This window comes from Ambystoma mexicanum, chromosome 2q (assembly GCF_040938575.1).
Source record: "Ambystoma mexicanum isolate Mex_15411 chromosome 2q, UKY_AmexF1_1, whole genome shotgun sequence".
In the NCBI taxonomy this organism is placed as follows: domain Eukaryota; kingdom Metazoa; phylum Chordata; class Amphibia; order Caudata; family Ambystomatidae; genus Ambystoma; species Ambystoma mexicanum.
The window spans coordinates 342,428,753-342,449,371 of record NC_090924.1 but is presented as its reverse complement, the minus strand read 5'-3'; the positions used below and the strand labels follow the sequence as shown (position 1 = coordinate 342,449,371).

The window sequence follows — 20,619 nt, the reverse complement described above, 5'->3', positions numbered from 1 at the left end:
CTTTGTGAATTTGTCCATGGTGCTGCTTTTCTTAGGGCCGGCACCCTTAGGCATGATGTGTCACCATACCATTATCTTGTCTTGCTGGCTAATATTCGAGGCACTGATCTCCAACCTCTGCGCCGGTTACACCACTTCCCCACCACCTCTTGCGCAATTATTACTGTGGAAGAATAGCTGATCGCAATGGCGACAGGCTGCCCAGTGTTGTTTCAAAACCAGATGTCCAGTAAGGCACGTATTTACAGTGTTTAATTTCAGCATGTGGTAAGTAGAACACAATGAATGGCAGCTTCGACGTGAATTTTCTGAGGTTGCAGAAGGGATTCTCTTACCGGTATCGATTCAGCTGTCAGGGCTGTAGTGTAACGAAACACTAGTTCAGGCGCCCCGCTGCACACCATAGTTAGCCAAAGTTTACATTATGGAAGCCTCTCCTAGGAAAGCTTGTGCCCGTAGGTATATCATTTCTGGGGTGCAGGGCTAAATTGTTTTGAAATGTGCCTTCTCGTCACAGCCCAACGCGTATAGGCGCGCTGGGAGGCCTGCAGGTCAAATCTATGTACTGGTGGCCAAATGTCCTACCACAGCATTCATTTGAACGCGACGCCCATGCCAGCTTCCGACAGAATTCAACAATCTTTAATACAATGGGAACGCAGCGGGCCAGCGCCGCCTTTCACAGCAAGTCATACACGCAGTGGACTAACCCAGGCTTCAATGTGCAGTGAGGGGCGCAAACCGGTCCAAAGCAAAGTCTGTTGCAGTTTATCCCCAACAATGGGATTGCTCCTGGGACCAGTTCCAAGTACCCAGTTTCCACCGGGCCGCACCCCTTTCAACCTCTTCGGAGACTCTGGCTCCCTTCTGGAACTTGTGAAGGCCGTGCTGAAGAGACTGCCCACGGGATGAGCCGTACGGTCCAGCCCAGCTCCTCCTCTTAGTCAGCTAACGATCTCTGTGCTTCACAAGGTGCCACGCCAAGCAGTTTCACTTTAATCATGAAGCGAAGCGTGTTCCGTCAGTGTGTCGGCCCCCTTCTATCCGGTCTATATCACCATGTCACACTGCGTACCGGCTCCCGTTGTCGCAGCTCCTGGCACTACCGCACTGTGTGTGACTAGCACAGGGTGCGCTCTCACCCCTTAGATGATTGAGCCAGTTCTCATGCAAGGGTAGAGAGATACAAGCAAATTATTTTGCAGTGATTCTCCCTTCAAAGCGTAGCTCACGCAAAAGCCTAATGTGCAACAACACCTCCCAACCCCCCATAGCAAAGTTAATGATCTTGTTGAGAGGACACAAGCATAGTTGGGGAGCCCCAAGAGGATGCTTGCACAGTAGTCCAGTTTGGAGAAGACGAGTGTGGTTAAGGTATGCTTGGTAGTGTTGAAAGGAAGGCGGTGCCTGATTTTCCTAATATTTAAGAGGCTGAGGCAAGCAGCGGTTTCAGTTTTGGAGATGAAAGTAGAGAAGGAGTGAGAAGGGTCATAGATGGCACTGAGGTTTCTAGATGAAGAGGAGCAGGGTAGGGTGCCAGGTGGGAACTGGATAGGCATGGGAAGCGATGAGAGAGAATATTTGGCAGAGAAGAACGCTTCTGTTTTGGTAGAGTTTAACATCAGGGAGCGCAAAGCCATCCAATATTTAATGACAGCGAGACAGTTGGACATTTTGATAGAGATCCAAGGAGAGTTCAGTAAAAGAGAAAAAGATATGGGTGTCTAGACATGACACATTTTATATTTTTTAATCCAACCTTATCCTATATAATACTGTACTAATAACATCCTACAATCTCAAGACATGGAGAGAAGGAGATCCAGAAGCACGCTCCACATGCAGTGCAGAAAAACTGGCAGCAAATCTTACTTTTCGTCCGTAGGTGCCTGTTGAGTGTTCCATGTTCTGCAAATCCTCGCCCGCACTTGTAGCACTTGAAGGGTTTTTCGCCTGTGTGATGACGGGTGTGACGCACCAAAGAGCCCTTTTCTCGGAAGCTTCTGGAGCAAAATTGACAGGCGAAAGGTTTGTCTTCCATGTGAGTCCGAAAGTGAACTTGCTGGGCACTCTAGGAATAAAATAAAGGCAGAAATAAAGATTTGTTCTGTAAAAGTGACTGTCTACAAAAATAATGCAAGCTGAAATAAAAATTAAAAATCACAACACAAAGATCTCTTGTGCAGAAATATTCATGTAACATGCGTTTGGAAGAGAACAAGGATGTTATTTGCCACTCACATCCAACCCAAGTCTTTATTTCTGGAACATCTGCCTCTTCTGAAATGTCTGAATACGTCTTGTTTGACGTTAGTTACCGAGTGTGTACACCAACAATGCATTGCTTCATGTCTGAAAATGCCCTCCTCCTCATGAACACAGCATCTTTCTGATCGCAACTTGCCCTGGCTGTTTCCATTTTGTTTTGTTAAACACAGAAAAACGTATAGGATACAAGCAATACAAATGAATTAAATCTACAAGCCTAAGTAAGCTATGTGCGCATATGTAAAATGGTAAGTTACAATGAGTCTTTAATGTTAGATTTTGCCCTCAAGTAAAACATAAGTTGGCAATAATAAAGATAATGTTATGTGCTTAAATTAGATGATGTGGTAAAGAGAAGACATCTGTGTTTTCATTGAAAGCAGTCTGAATTTGTTGACACGTGTTCAACCACTGCTTATAATAGAACATTTTTCTCTTATAAATAATCAAACAAATCTTTAACTTTGTTCTCATTGGATAGTTTTGAGTATTTTCCATATCTTATTGCCTTTCTCGCACAGTCACACTGCAACATAACCACAATTTTGTACTTTGAGAACAAGTGGGAAGTAGTAACAGCATTGGATAACTAGGAATCACACAAGGCATTGCTTTCTATATGAACCCTTTTATTCACACCCTTACATGTCAATCTTCTCCTTCTAGGTGAATTCGTTCAAAATTATTTTATTTCTACTCTTCACTTACTGCTTCATTTTAAGTCTAGGTTATTATTCCCTGGATATTAAAACATACAACCGGACTTCTGCCTATAGATAAACTACATTTATCCTCCGCATCAGCAGTTCATCTGCACTTTCACCAAGCACATTCTCCAGTGACTCTTCCTCTTTTTTGTAAAGGGGGCTGTGATTGTTGAAGAGGTATATATAGGAATAAAGCGAAGACTACCACCACTAGCTACCCTATCTCCTACTACACCAGTTGTATATACAAAACTCCACACATAAAGCACAAAACGATTCTATCTCGTTTGTGTAAATCATTGACCAGAGCAAATAAAAACAAAACTGTTTCTATTAATATCATAACATTTGTTTAAAAATAACAAAGAACCTGTCAACACAGGAAAATGCACGGTACAGAACGAACCCTTATCAAAGTAATTTTTCTGTTGCGTTTACAGAAGACAAACACTCCGCCTCTTTGACATTTACAAATGGAGATACATTTGAAACACCAGTGAAGAGTTAGTAACAATGGTGACTGATTTTTATAAACCACAAAATACAAACAATATTTTAATGTGGGACATCAGCTCGAATAAATCGAATGTTACATGGTATTTTCACATAGGGGCTCTAAATCCAATGTGACACAATGTTTTCACATAAGGCGTCAATCTATTTTGTATTACTTGTTTTAATTGTATAACAATTTTTACAAGACTACTCAGTAGACACTTTTCAGCTCGTCCTTTCCCAGACAAGTACAAATAGAAAATAGAGAAAGTTCCTCTGTGATTTAAGTTGAGCAGTCAGGCACTGGGGGGCAGGCGGAATAAGCAGAGGGGGCAGGGGGTAAAGACGGGAAAGCTGAGAAGAGAGCAAAGAAGAAAAATAACAATTAAGAAAGAAGGATGACTGTGGTGAAGTCCAATTTGGAGTGGACAAAGAAAGTTTTAGATCAAAATATTCATTAGAACTTGTGCTTGAAATCCTGCAACGTTCCAGTCCACATTGTTACAGTCTGCTGTTTCGGCTCGAAGATTACTCGATTGCCTCCAGGTTGTAAGATACTGCCATCTCGGGGGAGCTGTGGTACGCCGACGAACATGGCCGCCTAGCTGTGTAGCTGCGCCACATACAGAAATCCTTTTGATCCCATCCTGCGAAGCGAGACCTGCTAAAGACGAAACTCGTCTGGGCTAAGACTCTGAATTCTGGTGCATGCAGAGCTTTATTTGGGTCCCCGGCTGAGCCCAGACAGCTGAAATACAGCGAGATTGCCTTGGATTGCAGTGTGGCCGGAGGCGCGAATTCAGGCCACAGGCCCCCTTCCCCATCGGCGGCATCGTAATACTTCAGTGCCGCACTGGTGGCTTGACATCGCCAGCCCATACATGCTGGGTTTGGGAAGCGTTGTTCCGTTGTTTTCGGAGACCAGGTAGTGAGCGCGCGGCTCCTCCTCCCCAGCACCCGCCGTGTGTGCTTTGTGCGAGTGGCTGGGAGGCTGGGTCGAGGGGAGCCCAGCAGGAAGTCCTCTCCCTGCGGCAGGGGTACGTGCTGCAGGTTCCCCCCCCCCCTGGGCTGGGAGTGGGGCTGGAAGCGTGCTGAGGCCCGGCAGACCCGCTAGGGAGCGGGGGTGGGCGACAAACACTGGAGCCCTGGGAACGGGGAGACGAGCGCGCTAGGCCGGAGCTGGTGGAGACCCGCTTCAGGGGGAACACTGTCCTTAATCCCCTGGACTTTGCAATATTTTCACTTCCATCAAGTGGAGGCCGGCTATTTTGAATGAACCCACAAGCACAACACCACACGTGCACAGTGCAAGCTAGTCCGGTAGCAAAAGACAAATACTGCAACCGATGCCAAAATGCTAGTAGCAGGTGCCTGCTGATCGGGAACAGACCCCAACGTAGAGGCTGGAAGGGGTAGTGCCATCCACACATTATAATGAAATACTGTGGAGGGGACCGCAGACGCTGATTCAAAGCTGGTGCAGTGGTGGTCATAGCACTGCCACAGCGCTGCCATCTACCGGACGCAGCAGAACTGTCTATATTGCAGACCCCAGCGGGGTAAAAACCACACACGCTTGAACTGTGGATGTGCCCTCAAAACCCTCCAGGTAGATCACACATACACTAACCTCAAGTGGCCACACTCCTCAACACCACATAACGGTGCAAGCTCTACTTGGGGATTTCCCAGATCCTTCATGACTGACACCCCCTGTGGTGCAGCGATTGGGCTAGTTCATTTGAAGTAATAGTATTCAATAGCTTACCACAAAGTGAACGGCGTCTGCATTCGCTATCACTACTGGAGTAAAGAGGACCAGTCAGACGCACAGACTCACCCACATAGATATGCCCAGGGGCAATAAGGGTGGCAGAAAGGGCCCCATGGATGCCTTCACGAATATCAACGTTGAGTCACAGGCTGAAGACGCACATTTACTGACCACTTCCAATGACCAACCCCCTGCCGGAAATACCTCACACCCTTACATGACAGCCCTCCCGGCTGGCTTTGCAGCAGTGAATCAAAAGCTAGATGAAATAGGCAGTACTATCTCCTCCATTAAATCTGAAATGCAACAAGTAAATATCAGGGTGTCAGAGACGGAAACGAGAATAGGGGAACTGGAAGACACCTTAGCTAAACATGGAAAGGACATAGAAGACATCAGCAAGAATCTTAAGTCGGTCCAGATGAAATGCGAGGACTTATAATCGAGGTCACGCCGGAACAACATTAGGGTGGTCAGCCTGGCAGAGAAACCGCTTAACGTCACCGTGGAAGTATTTCTGGAGGAAGTGATCCACTCTGTGCTCCCAGAGGCCCAATTCTCCCCGCTATTCCTAAATGAGAGCGCTCACAGGTCCCTCGCTCCCCCCCCACCCAAGCCGGGGGCTCTGCCCCGAACTGTGATCGCCCACTTGCTTAATTGCCGAGACAGGAACATGATCCTGAGGCTGTCTAGGGAGAAAGTGACCTTGTCCTATGATTTGGCCAGAATACATACATATCCTGATTTTTAGAACGGTGTACAGTTAGCCCGCTGCTCATTTGACCAGGTGAAGAGAGCGCTCAGAGCCGTGCCATCCCGTATGCCATGCTATTCCCGGCCAGACTTCGGCTACAGCACTCTGACAAAGCACAATTTTTCGACACTCCCATAGAGGCCATGTGTCAGGTTTCATGGGGTTTGGTTGAATGTGGTGGAATGAGTGTATGATTAACATAAAGTATGGTTTGGGCCTTAACTTTTAGTGCAGAGTGTGGAGAGCTTCCCAAGCCAAAATGGAGACTTCCAAAAGGATCAGTGATTGGTCAGAAGTAAAAGAAAGACATTGTTGGAACATTCTAAACCGCCTTTCATTGTCAGAAGCCCAGCTGGAAGGTCTTATGTTTGAAGCTCTTAAGATTTAGAAACTTTAGCTAGGCCCTTCTGCCTAGGATTTGTTATTTGGATCCGGAAAGTGTTGGAGAATTTAAGAAGAAACTCAGAAACGTTCCGGTGACAGAAAGAAGCAAGTTAAGTGACTTTATTATCTTTTTACGGAACTTTGTGAAATTCAAGAAGGAGTTAAATTTCTATACAATTTATTAACTAGATCCTGTTTTCTTATTCTTTGTTTAAAGAGTAGTTTGTTTTGTTCTTTAAAGACTTTATTTTTGGATTTCTTGAACAGTACTCTTATTTAATGAACTGCGTCACATATTTTGCGCTTGGCAGGTTGGTGTGTTGGAGGTCTGTTCATCGTTTCAGCGTCGTGTGTTTTTTCGGGGCGCATAAAAAATTATTGAGCATTGTTCCTTCTAACGGTAACAGTGCTTTCTTTTAACGTCGGGCTAGCGTTAGAAATCTTACACTGTCTGCGCAAGTGACAGTGTTATAGATACGCGATCCTGAAACGTTATGTTTAATTTACTAACATTCTAACCTGGCGCGTGTACCTCATTAAGCTTCCTCTTCAAGGATTAGTATCCGGAACTAAGTAATTTCATTTTTCCTATTTGAACAAATAAAATTAAGGAGAGAGAAATACTAATCAACTAAGCATGCGCATATGCCATTTTTGAACTCAATTCTCTGTTCGTATGCGCACCCATTTTAGAAGGAAAAAGAATATCTTCACGCATGCGCATAACTCTAGTCAAGTGAACGCTTCTTTGAAGAGCGATATTCTACGCAAGCAAAAGATCCAATTAGTGAACACTCCTATCTATCCACATGAACAAACAATTTTAAATGGAATAAGCCAGTGTGTCATTTTTGGAATTTGTGTTAAAGCTAGAGATTCATACAAAAGACGGATCTAGCATTTCCAGATGGGCGTGTGTGTGTTTTGGAATTTGAACTGCTAGAAGATTAACTCATGAACCAGAGAGTGAGCTAAAGATAGCAGTTTTCCAATACTGAATTGAAGAAGTTAGTAAGAGCATCAGAGACTATATTTTCTTCAGTAGAAATCAAACACTTCCTCTAGGTTATTCATAGAGGATATTCAGGTATGGTGGCGTGTTTATTTACTCAATTTGATAGAGAAGTCAAAGCCTAGGAAAAGAAAGGTTAGTGACTAAAGTATCTGTTGTAATTTTATCTACAGGTTAAAAGATAAAGAAGCTGAGCAAAACCTGAAGTTTATTATTTTGTCCCATTTCCCCCTTTCCTTTGGGGATGCTCTCAACTGAACTGTTTGTTACCAGTTAAGAGGTTAGCATCCAAAGGGGACTGCGGGGGTTCAGCAGCTTCCGGGGACAACATCCTGATTGAAGATAAGCCTGACACCATGAACTACATTTAACAAAACATTGCGCTGCCCCCAGAGAAAAACACGCAATCTAGCAGCCTCAATACATAATTAGATGTGGGACCCGTATAAGAGTCCAAGCTACACGAAGTCTTGACTCCATTGCATGGTGGCGTGGCGGCCTCCAGGTCGGTCTGTTTGTCTCAAGAGGGGGACGTCCACACAGAGCCGCCCAATGCTACACATGTTGACATGGTTCATAGGAGCTAAACTGTCCAGTTGGGCGGATGGTGAGGGTGGGGGGAGGGGGTGGGCCAGTTGCAAGCAATTCCAGTTATTGTTGGGAACGAGAGAAGATGGTGGAAAAGAAGAACACACTGACAGAAGCAGAAAAGACACGTTATCGCACATGGGAAAGCCCCTCAATGCATACGAAACAACCTAGCACCGATGCCCTCAGTGAACGAGATACAGAGGATTAAACTCCTAACATGGAATATTAGCGCCCTGGCTCACCCGATCAAAGGGAGAAAACTTGTAAGCTACGCCAACAGGCACAAAGTCGATGTTTTGCTCCTACAGGAGACGCATGCCAACAAGAAAATTACAGACACTATTGCCCAGGCATGGGGCCCCATGAAAATCGCCACCAACTACTCAACTCAGTCAAGGGGCGTGCTTACAGTGATACACAAGTGAGTGAATTTCCAACAAGTCAGAACAGCAACTGACGATGAGGGCCACTATGTGATCATATGGGGCAAACTCTACAATACAGAAACAATCATAATAAACACCTATGGTCCTAATATAGATTCTCCAAGCTTCTACTTGAAAACCTGGAATTAATAACACCGATCGGCCAGGCCAATGTGATAGGGGGTGGCGATTTCAACATGATCCTTGATCCCAGCCTAGACTGCACCACGGAGGATAACAAAGCCCGATCCAAAGATGATGCAACCTTGCTGGAAGCCATGGCCACGCTTCCCATGACAGATGTATGGAGAGAACTCCACCCACAAGGGAGGGACTACACCTTCTACTCCAGTGTGCATGGGTCAAGCTCGCAAATAGACTATTGGTTGTGCTCGCTGACTATAATTGCAGAGGTTAATGACTGTAGGATCAGCCAAGAAAAATGTCTGACCATTCCCCCGGTCCTCCTAGAGCTGATCCCGCGCGACTAAGCAACTAATCCCCGTATCTGGAGAATGCCACCGGCACTACTTAGAGAGGACAACACGGTAGAGATGCTCAGGCCACAGATAGTGGACTTCTTCGAAAGAAATTCTGGCACTGTCGACTCCTGCACCACGGTGTGGGAAACTTTGAAAGTATGGCTGCGGGGAATGCTGATGTCATGAGTGCATGGCGGATTAAAAGAAATAAGACAAGAGTTGGATAGCACTGAGCACAAGCTAAAGGAAGTGGAAGTGGCACAAGCACGGCATAACAGCATTTACCTACAGGAAATATCCGAACAGTTTACGTTCTTTAAATCGCTGGCGCAGCGCGAGCTCTTTTATATGTCTCAGCCACTGCGAGCAAGGAAATATGGCGAAGGGAACAAAGCTAGTCGGACCATGGCCACCTTAATAAAGGCAGAACAAGGCATGAGGCACATAACCGGCATAATAGGCACCGATGGGACTGTGCGAACCAAGCTAGCAGACAAACAGCATATTCCAAGACTTCTATATGAATCTATATGCTAATGCAGATACAGTGACCTCAGAGGAACTACGTGAATACATGAGCTCTTTTCCACTACCAAGCCTGAACAAAACGGATAAACTTGATCTTCGCCTGACTGCTGAGGAGATAGAACAAGCTATTGTGGACCTGCAAGCGGGTAAAATCCCAGGCTCCGATGGGATCCCAGTGGAGCTATAGAAAACATTCAAGGCAGAACTTGTCCCGAAGTTGCTGGAGGTGTGGGAGGAGGCACTGGCAAAAGGATCAATGCCAAACACCATGAGGAAAGCAATAATCATGGTCCTCCTTAAGCCTTAAAAACCACCTCAAGACCCCGCGTCTTACCGACCCCTATCTTTAATTAACTCAGATGCAAAAATATATGCAAAGGCAATTGCTAACTGTTTAATAAAGTACATTAATAAATTAGGCTATCCCGACCAATCTGGGTTCATCCCCACCCGATCCACTGCACTAAACCTAAGAAGGTTCTTCTCCATCGCCTCGCAAATGGACCAGAAAGCCCAGACCATAACGGTCACCCTGGATGCCGAAAAACCATTCGATTCAGTGTCTTCGAGGTACATGTATGCCGTTTTGGGTAAAATGGGCTTTGGCCCAGTATTTATCAGGTACATTCGGGTCCTATACACTGACCCAAGGGCTGCTGTCAGCACCAACTCCTCCCTATCGGCAAGCTTCACGCATAGAAGAGGGACCAGACGGGGGTGCCCGCTATCTCCCTTTATTTTTGCACTTACCATGGACAGTATGGCAGCTAAATTGAGACACGAGAATGCATGGAGGGGATTCGTATAAAGGGAGCCCCCAGTTTATTTCCCTGTACGCAGACGACACCATGATATACCTCAGAAACCCGGCAGTTCACAAGCCACCAGAGATACAAGAAATTCTGGTTTTCACTAAGTACTTTGGGTATCGTATCAACCAGGCCAAATCAGAGATAATCCCTCTTACACCCTTCTTACACCCTTCACAGTACAATTCCCAGCCACAACACAATTCAAATTGTCACCAACCACTGCCCGATACTTAGGAATTATACTATCCACAGATAAGCAGACCCTAATAGCGAAAAACTATGACCCCTACTTGGAACTTCTAGAACTTAAGTTTAGGGTATGGGACAAACTCCTGATATCACTGTACGGGCGTATTGCACTGCTGAAAATGGTGGTGGTACCGAAGCTGCTATACTTATTTTGCAATATCCCGATATGGCCAGGCAGACCATTTTTCCAAAAACTGCAGAGTATGGAAACTAACTTTGTATGGGGCGGGGGAACACCACAAATCCCATGGCATAAGATGTGTGAGAGGTATGTAACGGGCGGTCTATCTGCTCCAGACTTCACTCTGTCCTTTTACGCAGCCCAGGCACACTTCGCCAAGTACTGGGCGGCAACTGCGGAAGCACTCGCGCACATACAGGCTGAAAAGTTCTCAGTCGCCCCGCTAAACCTAAGAGCAATGATATTTGCCAAAGCTACATTCGATAGGGGGGAGCTAGACCCGGTAGCCTCAACAGTACGGGCCTGGGTCCAACTATTTAACAGAACAGATTGACAGAAACAATTCTGTCCCATACCCCGCTGTGGCTTTATCCAGACCTTGAGCCTACCCTAGACACTACTCTGCAGAGGAAATGGGACCCGGGGAAAGAAATGCGGGTGGGAGACCTATACCCGGAGGGGAAGTTTTCTACTCTAGAAATTGTTCAGGCAAAAGTAGGAACAGGACTGACGACAACACTACAGTATCACAGGATGAAGGCAGCGTGTAAAAAGAAGTGGCCTTTCTTCCCAGAAATCCCCCCAACACACCCTTTCCTAACCAAAATCATGTCACCGGAGGGATTCACTGGGGGTATTTCCGCCCTCTACAGTGCCGCTCAGCGACACACCCCTTCTGAAAATACCATGAAGGCTAAGTGGGAAAGAGACCTGGGTATACTTGTGGAACAGACCCAATGGGAAAGATCCTGCCAATATACTAAGTCTGCCTCGCTGTGTGCAAATTTTAGGCTGATTCAATTCGAGATATTAAATCATTTGCACATTACGCCGAGTAAACTAGCAAAATTTGACCCCATGTCGAACTCAAAATGCCCCCAAATGCCAGATCCCAGCGGCAGACTCCTTCCACATGTATTGGGACTGCCCTCCAATCCAGCAATTCTGGACAGAGGTGGCTGAAACGGTGAGCAACATCTGTGGTCTTCAGATCCCGGCTGCCCCTCTAAAGTACCTGTTGGGCGATATAGGAAAGGTCCCAATCAAAACACGTAGACTTTTTGCGGTGGCTGGTATGGTCGCCAAGAGAAATATCCTTAGAGCCTGGAAATCCAAAACGCCTCCTAATAGACAGACTTGGCTGAGGGACCTGGTATATGTATAGGAGATGGAAGAGATGTATGTCAGAAACATAGCGGCAGCCTGTCGACCAAAGGACATATGGGCCCCCTTACGAAACTATTTGCATCCAGCCTCAGACTTATCCGTTAATGAGTCAACGAGCGCGGGACCCGACATGCTCGACAAGTCCATATGAGGGAATGTACTATCGGAGTAGAGAATGGGAAGGGGATCTATTTGGTGGTCAGGGTGGGTGGTCAGAAGGGAGGGAGAGGGGGGGCAAGTTACGGGGATGAATTGTTGTGTATGCTGTAAAACTAATAGAGAATTTAAAAAAAAAGATACTGCCATCTCTAGCCGTGCTTTCCTCGTACAAACACGCCCCACCCCCATCGTTCCTGAACTAATTCGTTCACTGCTCTAAACCAATGTTCTGAAAAAATGAAGCTACGGCAATCACCCAGGACGTCTTTTTGCAAACTCAGTCAAAACCACCATACTTCCTCTTCACTGATGTATGTATCCTCAAGAATGTGGCCCAAGTAGGCGGCTCTTGCTTCCCGTGTCCCTGAACAAGATAGGAGCAGGCGTCTGATTGTTTCCACTTGTGGGATTTTACAGTAGCGACACTTGTTGAAGCTTGATTTGCCTCTTATCGCCAGAATTTCATATGTTTTGACGAGGTTCAGGTGAATTCGCAGAAAAGTGCGTCTTAATATCTTGTTGGGAAATTTGGCCAAATATCCCATGACTTGGTTTACCTTCTTTGTATTGATTGGCAGACTTGTAGTTAGTTTGTATTTAACTGCTACTTCCAAAGTCTTTATCCAGTCGTTTTCAATCAGTTTTGTTTTGACTTTCGTAGGATTGTTCAAAAGTTCATCTTCTGTGGTTCCTATCTCGTCCAAAAGTCGATTGTTCTTCAGGGCCCACGTCGTTAGCATTTTGTTTTGCCCTCTCTCCATTTCTCTGTTGATAATGTCGAAGATCTTTGGCCGTTAAGGGAGAATAACCTTCCTGTATAACATTAAGGTGTTTCTCGCTATCGTTGCGTTCAGTGACCTCAAACACAATTTGCGTCGAATGAGGACAATCTGAGTCGACTGCTGTAGGCCTAGATCATTGTGCCAGAAGTATCCCTCTAACTTGGCCAGATTGGTGTTGGAATTTGAGGCATTGTTTCTGATCCATATGCTAAGCGTGGAACCACTTTGGCTTTGTAGTAGTTCAAAACTGGAATGAGCGAAAAGCAGCGGTATTTTCTGTCCATGGCCTTGGTTGTCAACGCTTTGATCTTTTCATGCAAGGTTACCTGCATTTGGGTTTCTAAAGCGTTGTTATTCAGGATTACTCCAGATATTTAAAGCTTTTCGACTTTTCCAGTTGGACACCATCTACATGCCATTTTGTTTTTTCGATTCTCTTAGCCGTTTCCTCCAAAGCCATGATATTGATTTTGGCTTTGCTGAGCTCCAAGTTGTTTTCCTTTAAATAGTTTGACAGATTGTTCAATTGCCTTTTAAGGCTCACCACAGTCTGGTCTAGTAAAATGATATCAGCGTAGAGGAGACGCAAAAGGTTTGTCTCGTCTATTGTCGGGGGGGAAAAGCTCTAATCCCTTGTTCATGATATTCAAATCCTGCCATGTATGCATTATACAAGGCTGGCACAAGCGGACACCCCCGTTTTACTCCTCTTGTTTTGGTGATTGCCTTTGACAAATGTCCTGCTGGACTGAGTCTTACTCGCATTCAGGTCCCGGAGTAAAGGGCTGTTATTGGACCCAATATCGAGTCAGGGCAGTTCTATTTGGACAGTTTCTTCCAAAGGGATTCACGCTTGACCTGGTTGAAGGCCTGGACCATGTCAACAAAGGCCATGAAGACTCTAGGGTTGCCCTGTAGGACCTTGGCTTTCAGAGTGCTCAACAGCATGATGTTAGCTGTTGTTCCCATCTTCTTAATGAATCCCGTCTGGAAGGGGGTCGATACAATCAGCCTCCTTTAGCCACAACTGGAAAGCGTTCAAGGCAAGTGATCCAAAACCTTTGCCAATAACACCAAGGAGCGTCTAAGTCCAATAGGCGTTCCAGCTTAAAAGCGCTGCTACTAAGACTTTTGCTGTTTTCATTGCTGCAAGTCCTGCCGCTCGATCTTGCGTTTGTGTCTTGATAACTAGGCGTTAATTCCCCTAAGCTTCTAGGACTGTTCCACTCTTTATCCCTTTGCGCCTGCCAATCAGACTGTTGTGGAGGGGATCTGCAGTAAGGTGATCCCAAAGCTCTCTTGCGCTCGTGTGTATAAGGCGCTTTTTTTGACCTAGGCGAAGGCTTTCGTTCAGACGTCAGGTAGTTCTTTGTTTTAGGCTTTTTTGGTGTTTAATCTCTAACATGAGCTGGAAAGGTGGTTGTTCCTTGCTTCTTTAGAATCCTTTGAGGTTTTTCGTCCATAGTTAGGAAAATCAGAGAAATCGGCTAGATTATCATGATTTTTTTCCTTGGTTCGAAAGGTGGTGTGTTTTGCTGAGTGTCGCCTACTTTTCTTTTCTGCCGAGGAGGGTAGGGCATTTCTGACTCCAATTCTTCCACCATGTATAAACTGGTATCCATCTAGTCTATTGACGTTCTTTGTCCTCTAAGACAATTTGAGACGTAGTTGTTTTGTCCTCGTCACTCAGTTTTAACACTGCGACTGTCTCCTTTGTTACATTTCCGTCATTAGTTTTCGTGTGCACGGATTGAGAGGATGGTGTTGGATCTTTTCTCGTGTGCTAATTCGTAGCCAACTGAACTTTGCAGGTTGTAGGTCACTACCTCTGGATAGATTTTCTGTGTCCAAAACTTGGCTTGGCAAAGTCATGTTTGGAAGCTGATCAGGTGGATCAAGAACTATACAACCGTTCTCTCTTCTTTCCTAGAGTATTTTGCTTGCCACTCAGTCGACTTTAACCATTTGGCAAGTGGTCAATCGCACGCTGCTGTGGCTTTGGCTTAGTGTTTTGATGTTGAGATATGGAGTTATTTAGGGCGATCTCCACTCCGTCACTGCTCAGGGTATTTAGACTGACTGGCCTTGTTGTAGGCTCTTGTGTTTGGGATCCTACAGTACACTGGTTTCTTTTGTCGGGAAGGGGTTGCCATTGGTCCTCGTCCTTTTCATTGTTATGCCAGCTTGGAGTCTCTGTGCCTTGATCCCTCAAATTCAATCTTCCAGCTTCCTTTGCCATTACGTAGCCTTCTAAGTATGACGGCTTAGTATCCATTAAGGCTAGCATATTGGTGTGATCTTTTAGGTTATCGTTCAATGCTTCGTAAAGCTTGCTGAATGGGGCCATGATGATAGTCATGGTTGACATAATGGCAAGCAATTCTGTTTTCTTTTAAGGGCTCTCCTTGCTCATGGTTTGTGGTATTGCACTCAGTCTTTTGTTTTGGGGAGGCATGGTGGGCAACATGAAAGGCTTTGTTGGGGGGCAAAGTCGCTCTTGTTCTTTACTAGGTGAGCTCTATCCCTCACTTCATTTCACTACTTCATATAGATATTCCTTTGTCCCCTGTTTCCTCGGTCGGCGCTGGTGACTTGAGCTCCCGTGCCACGCCTTCACCCCTGACTCCGCCATAATCTCTTCTGCCCCATGATCTTCCTTTGTTATTCTATTTCGGCTTTCCAGTGTGTCTCCGGGTGGTGAGGCCGTGGCTCCGTCCCTCCGCGGGACAGATTCAGGCAACTCACTGTTTACTGTAGACCTAGGGTCTCCAAATGTTATCAGTGCCTTGCCTTATATGTTGCCAGGTGGCTTTCCAAAGTGCCATCTTAAAGGCATTGTAGTTAGTTCTGTCTGTCTCGTGGAAGTTTGTTTCAAGGCTGGGGGCCTCGTAGGCGGGTTGGAGAAACTTTGTGATCTACTGAAGCTTCCCCATCTTCTAATATCTCAGCATCCGAGAGTTTGCCTGCGACAGCGCAGGTCGCGTTTCTTTTCTTCTTGAAAAAGTCCACTAGTAGATTGGACAGAGGGGGCCTAGGTGATGCTTTCAGGGGATAATCTTCCTGAAAGTGTGTCGATTTTTTGGAGACTTGCGCACATTTTTGCAGGATTTATTCATGGTGGTTCTTAACTACGGATTAGGTTTTGGTTTATTGATGGTCCTCGTTGCTCTTTCCGTGTTGTGTCAGTGTACCGCTGAGGCCTCTTTTTTTCCCCTCTCGCTTTGTTTTCTCAGCTATATTAGCGTGTGCTTGATCCAATGCGTTAACCTCACAAACTTTTTCGGATGGGTTGAATCCTAAGTTGTCAGCGGTGAGGTCCGAGGCTGTTTTGCTTTCTCCTGCTCTCGCTAATGAAGTATCCGCATCCAATCATGAGGATTAGGAGTCTGTTGAAACATCCTGATGACTGGTCAATGAGTGGGTGAATGTCAATTTTAATTTTCAACAGGTGTGGTGTCCCATTGATAATGTGGTCACTCCCCGACTGGACCGGAGCCTTCGGGGTTCATTTGTGATCGCCGATAGGCATATCAGCTTTCTTCCTTCGTTATCCGCTGATGTTGTCTGGTCACGGATGGGGAGGCTACTGCTGGAGTCCAATTCACCTATTCCACCCAACAATGGTTTATCGCGAATGATGCAGATGTTTGATTTGGGTGTCATTGCGGCTGGCGATAGAGAGGCTGTTTTTTACCTTGCCCCCACTTACTAGGTTCCAATGGGGCTGCAGGCTATTGAGGGACCTGTCTCGAATGCTTGTTTCAGGGGAAGGGGAGGCGTGTGAGGCAGGCTTGGAGTCGGATGTCAATTTCAGCGTTTTTTCAGGCATTGGCTTCCGAGCGGTCCGTGTCGCTCGGCAACGACTGTCGACTCCCGAGGGCTGGATAGGACAAGGTGGCATTGGAAGTGTAGATCTATTTTGACATCCTTTCCTACCTTAAGCATCTGAGTCTTCGGGCACAGCACAGCATTTCCTTTGCATCCGGCTCCTCTTGTCTGAGACGCATGCTTCTTATGCAACAGCCCTCTTCTTCAGCCGACAGCCTCCGCACCTCTGCTGCCATAGGCTGCTGAGACTGCAGTCAAATCTGCAACAACTCTGCAGCCGCTCCGCAGCCGCAGGCAGATTTTAAGTGGGTCCTCCCACAAAACAGTAGAAACTGGAATCAGACTGGATACTGGAGCTCAAAGAACAGACTGCAGTAAAATCTGCGACAACTCCCCATCTAATGAAGTTCATTGAAGCTTATGCCTGAGAGTAGCAAGCCGACTCCAAAGCTCAGTATGTGTTGAAAAGAACCAGAACACGACAGCTGGGTTGAGCAAAAAGGACCAACATGAGAGGGACCAGTTATATATTGAAATGATTAACATTGGTATGGTCATTTTTTTAAAAACTTTCTTTATTGAATTTCAAACCACAAACAAGCAACACCACCAGGTTACCTTCAGTCCATAGGCCTTACCGACCCACGCCCCCCAATCCCTGACACAAAGCATTAGAGCCAGTCAAAAACATACAACTCCAGATTGTCAACAGTACACATCAGAAGGAAAGAAACAAAAAAATAAAAATAAAAATTTTAAAAAAGGGGGAGGGAAGATATTCACCAGAGTCCAGACCCAAGTTTCCAGAGTGAAACACCAGCCCGCCGTAGGATTACGCTATTGTTCATAGTCCTGGGATGCAGCAGGAGACTGCGCTGTAGAGGACCTATCTGCCATGTAATGCCTTAATGGGGGCCAATAATCGAGAGGGCGACAGGAAGTGTGGAAGCGTATCCAGTCTCCCTTCGCTCAGATGAGTTCATAATTCCCAACCATTTGGAAAAAGTGGGAGGATTGGGTTTCCCCCAGCTCCTGGCAACTAGGTACCTAGCCAGCACAGAGGCCATGCTTAATAGTTTCCTTTCTGCACGGTTGTCACCCTCTATTAGATCCAGCAGCCAAAACGATGGAGTGTACGTTTGCGGCGAGGGTACCATCACGCTCATTGCTGCCTCTATGCTGGAACAAAAGGGCCTGATGCAGGGGCAAGACCAAGCAACGTGGTAAAAGTCTGCATCTGTTGCGCCACACTTCTTACATGCCAAAGATCTCCCAGGAAAGAACCAGCTGATAGTGACGGGGGTGTAATAGGCCTGGTGGATAGATTTGAACTGGATCAGCCTTTATCGACAATTTTGGGATATATGCCGGGTTTGCATGCCGATAGCCCTCCATTGGTTCTCGCTCAAAGGCTCGCTAAAGGCAGTTTCTCATATGCGCTTAAAGCTATGATTCCCATATTGTCTCCCAGACCGGACCAGTTCATAAATAGAGCACACAAGTTTAACAGACGCCTGTGGACTTGTAATGAGGTTCAGCGCTGGGTGAGAGAAGGGGGCTCGAGGGAATTCTGGCCACATTTTCTTAGTGCACCCTGAAGCCTATAGTAATGAAGTAAAGCCACCGCGTTATGCCCTCCTTGTTTTAAGTTCCTCCCAGGACATCATCTGATCGCTGTGGACTATATCACAGAGAGTTTGTACCCCCAGTCTCAAAGAGCTCCTTGAAGGATTTTTCATGTGTTAGTGGGATCCTCACTATATTATAGATCGGGAATTGGGGCTGATACCGGGGGAAGGACCCAAGGAACTGACAGATCTTATCCCAGGCCTTACATGTCACTGCCAGTGGCTGGCCCTCCGCTTTCGGGGTAGGGTCCCTATAGCCCCACAACAATCCCATGAGTGCGTTGGGAGAGGCGATTGCTGCTGCAAGGCGGATGTGGGGGTTGTCAAGACTAGGAGAGCACCAGCCAGCGATGTATTGTGCCTGTGCTGCGAGGTAATACAAAAACATATCGGGGTATTCCAGACTGCCCTGTTCATATGAGCAGGCGAGCGTCTTGTACGATACCCTAGGCTGTTTACCGGCCCACACCAGTTTCGTCATTTTTCTAACTCAAGACCAGAAGCGCAACAGAGGCCACAATGGAACATTGTTAAAAATGTAGAACAGCTTAGGGAGGATGACCGTCTTGTAAAGTGCAATACGGGCAGCCTGAGATCTAGGGAGCAGTATCCATGCCTCGACCCTCTGCTCCAATTCCTCCAGGGTTTTTATGTAATTATCCCTGTATAGGGCATCCGGCGTAGTGGAGACCCTCACCCCTAGGTAGAGTATCCCCTGCGGACACCAACGAAACCCATCTCCCACATAGAGCTGTAGCACAGAGGGAGTCAGGGGCAAAACCTCTGACTTGTTCCAGTTGATTTTGAGACCACATAGCTTCCCGAACCGAACTACCTCTTGGATCAGTGGGTTTAGATTCTGCCGAGGATGTTTAACGAACAGGAGAGTATCGTCGGCGTATAGAGATATCACAGCACGATGCATGCACACAGTTACACCCCTGTGTGCATGCAGTTCCCGGATATGACACGCGAGAGGCTCCATAGCAAGAGCAAATAGAACAGCTGAGAAGGGACACCCTTGGCAGGTACCGCGCGAGAGGCGGATATACTCCGAGATTGTACAGTTAGTGTATATTGCCGCCCTAGGAGTCGTGTATAGTAGTTTAACCCAATTTATGTACGTTAACCTAAACCCGGATTGGCGAAGCACCTGGAAGAGGAAGGGCCACTCGATGGAATCGAAGGCCTTCTCCGCATCAAGCGCCGCTATGGCTATTGGGACCTCTGGGTTGACGTTATGCATCAAGGTGAACAAACGCCTCAGGTTAAACTGGGTAGAGCAGCCCAGAATAAATCCGGCATGATCTGGCAGGACCAGGGATGGCATATGTGGGGAGTATACGGTCGGTGAGTATTTTTGCAAGAATTTTATTATCTGTGTTGATGAGTGATAATGGTCGGTATGAGGACAAATGTCGGTGGTCTCGCCCAGGCTTTAGGAGTACAGTCCCCAAGGCTGATCTGGTGGATTCCGGAAGGAAACCGCGAGAGAAAGCGCCGTCGTACATACTCAGCAGATGGGGAGTACTAGATCTACATAGGCTTTATAAAATTCAGCCGGTATCCCATCCGGCCCTGGAGCCTTCCCATTAGGGAAAGATCTTATGGCCTTGCGGATTTCCTCCTCCGTGATGCGGTCGTTGAACAGCGTGCCCTGCTCCAACCAGCCCAGAGCTATCTCATCTAGATAGCGGGTCAGCGCATCATGCCCCAGGTGCGGTCGCGACGTATATAATCGATTATAGTAGTCACGAAATTCACTGTTAATCCCCTGGAGATCTTTAACCAAGTTCCCATCCTGTCCGACGATCTCAGGAACGACGGTTGATTTCCGCTCCTTCTGAATGGCCCATGCTAGGGTTTTACTCGGGCGGTCCACTTCTCCGTATCTCATCGCAAGCACAGGATACCCCAAGTAACTCTCCTCACTAGTGGCCAAGCGTAATAATTCTTCCCTAAGGGACAGAAGTTCCCAACGAGGCTCAGTTGTATCAGCCTCGCCCTGCCGATTCTCCTTTTCCCTAATCTTCTCTTACATGACTCGCACAGATCTCCTAATGGCCTTAAGTACCCCACCCTCCCTAGAGATGCAACAACCTTGCAGGTAGACTTCAAAAGCTTCCCAAACTATCCCCGGGTCAGGGACTGAATCAACGTTGAACTGAAAGAATGTTTGAATATCCTGTCCTATCTCAGATTGGAAGCTATGTCCTCTAGGGCACGAGCTCTGTTCTCCACCGAAGATGGCCCGGGGGGTCCGCAAGGACGGCAATGCTAGCCAGTACAGGAGAGTGGTCAGACAAAGTTCGGGGAAGGATGGAAGTCTCAACAGTATTCCTAAGGAGCAGGGGAGTGACCATAATATAGTCAATTCTAGAGCAACAACCATG

The 20,619-nt window shown here is 46.6% G+C and overlaps 1 protein-coding gene across 3 annotated transcripts in view; it reads right to left on the bottom strand.

The window, feature by feature from the left end:
- Positions 1 to 20,619, bottom strand: part of E4F1 (E4F transcription factor 1) — a 1,100,649-nt gene that overhangs the window by 174,622 nt on the left and 905,408 nt on the right. For all 3 annotated transcript variants that reach the window (XM_069647347.1, XM_069647348.1, XM_069647349.1), the window contains one exon: positions 1,873 to 2,071. In XM_069647347.1, the coding sequence (XP_069503448.1) occupies positions 1,873 to 2,071 (199 nt within the window). The remainder of the gene's footprint in view (positions 1 to 1,872; positions 2,072 to 20,619) is intronic.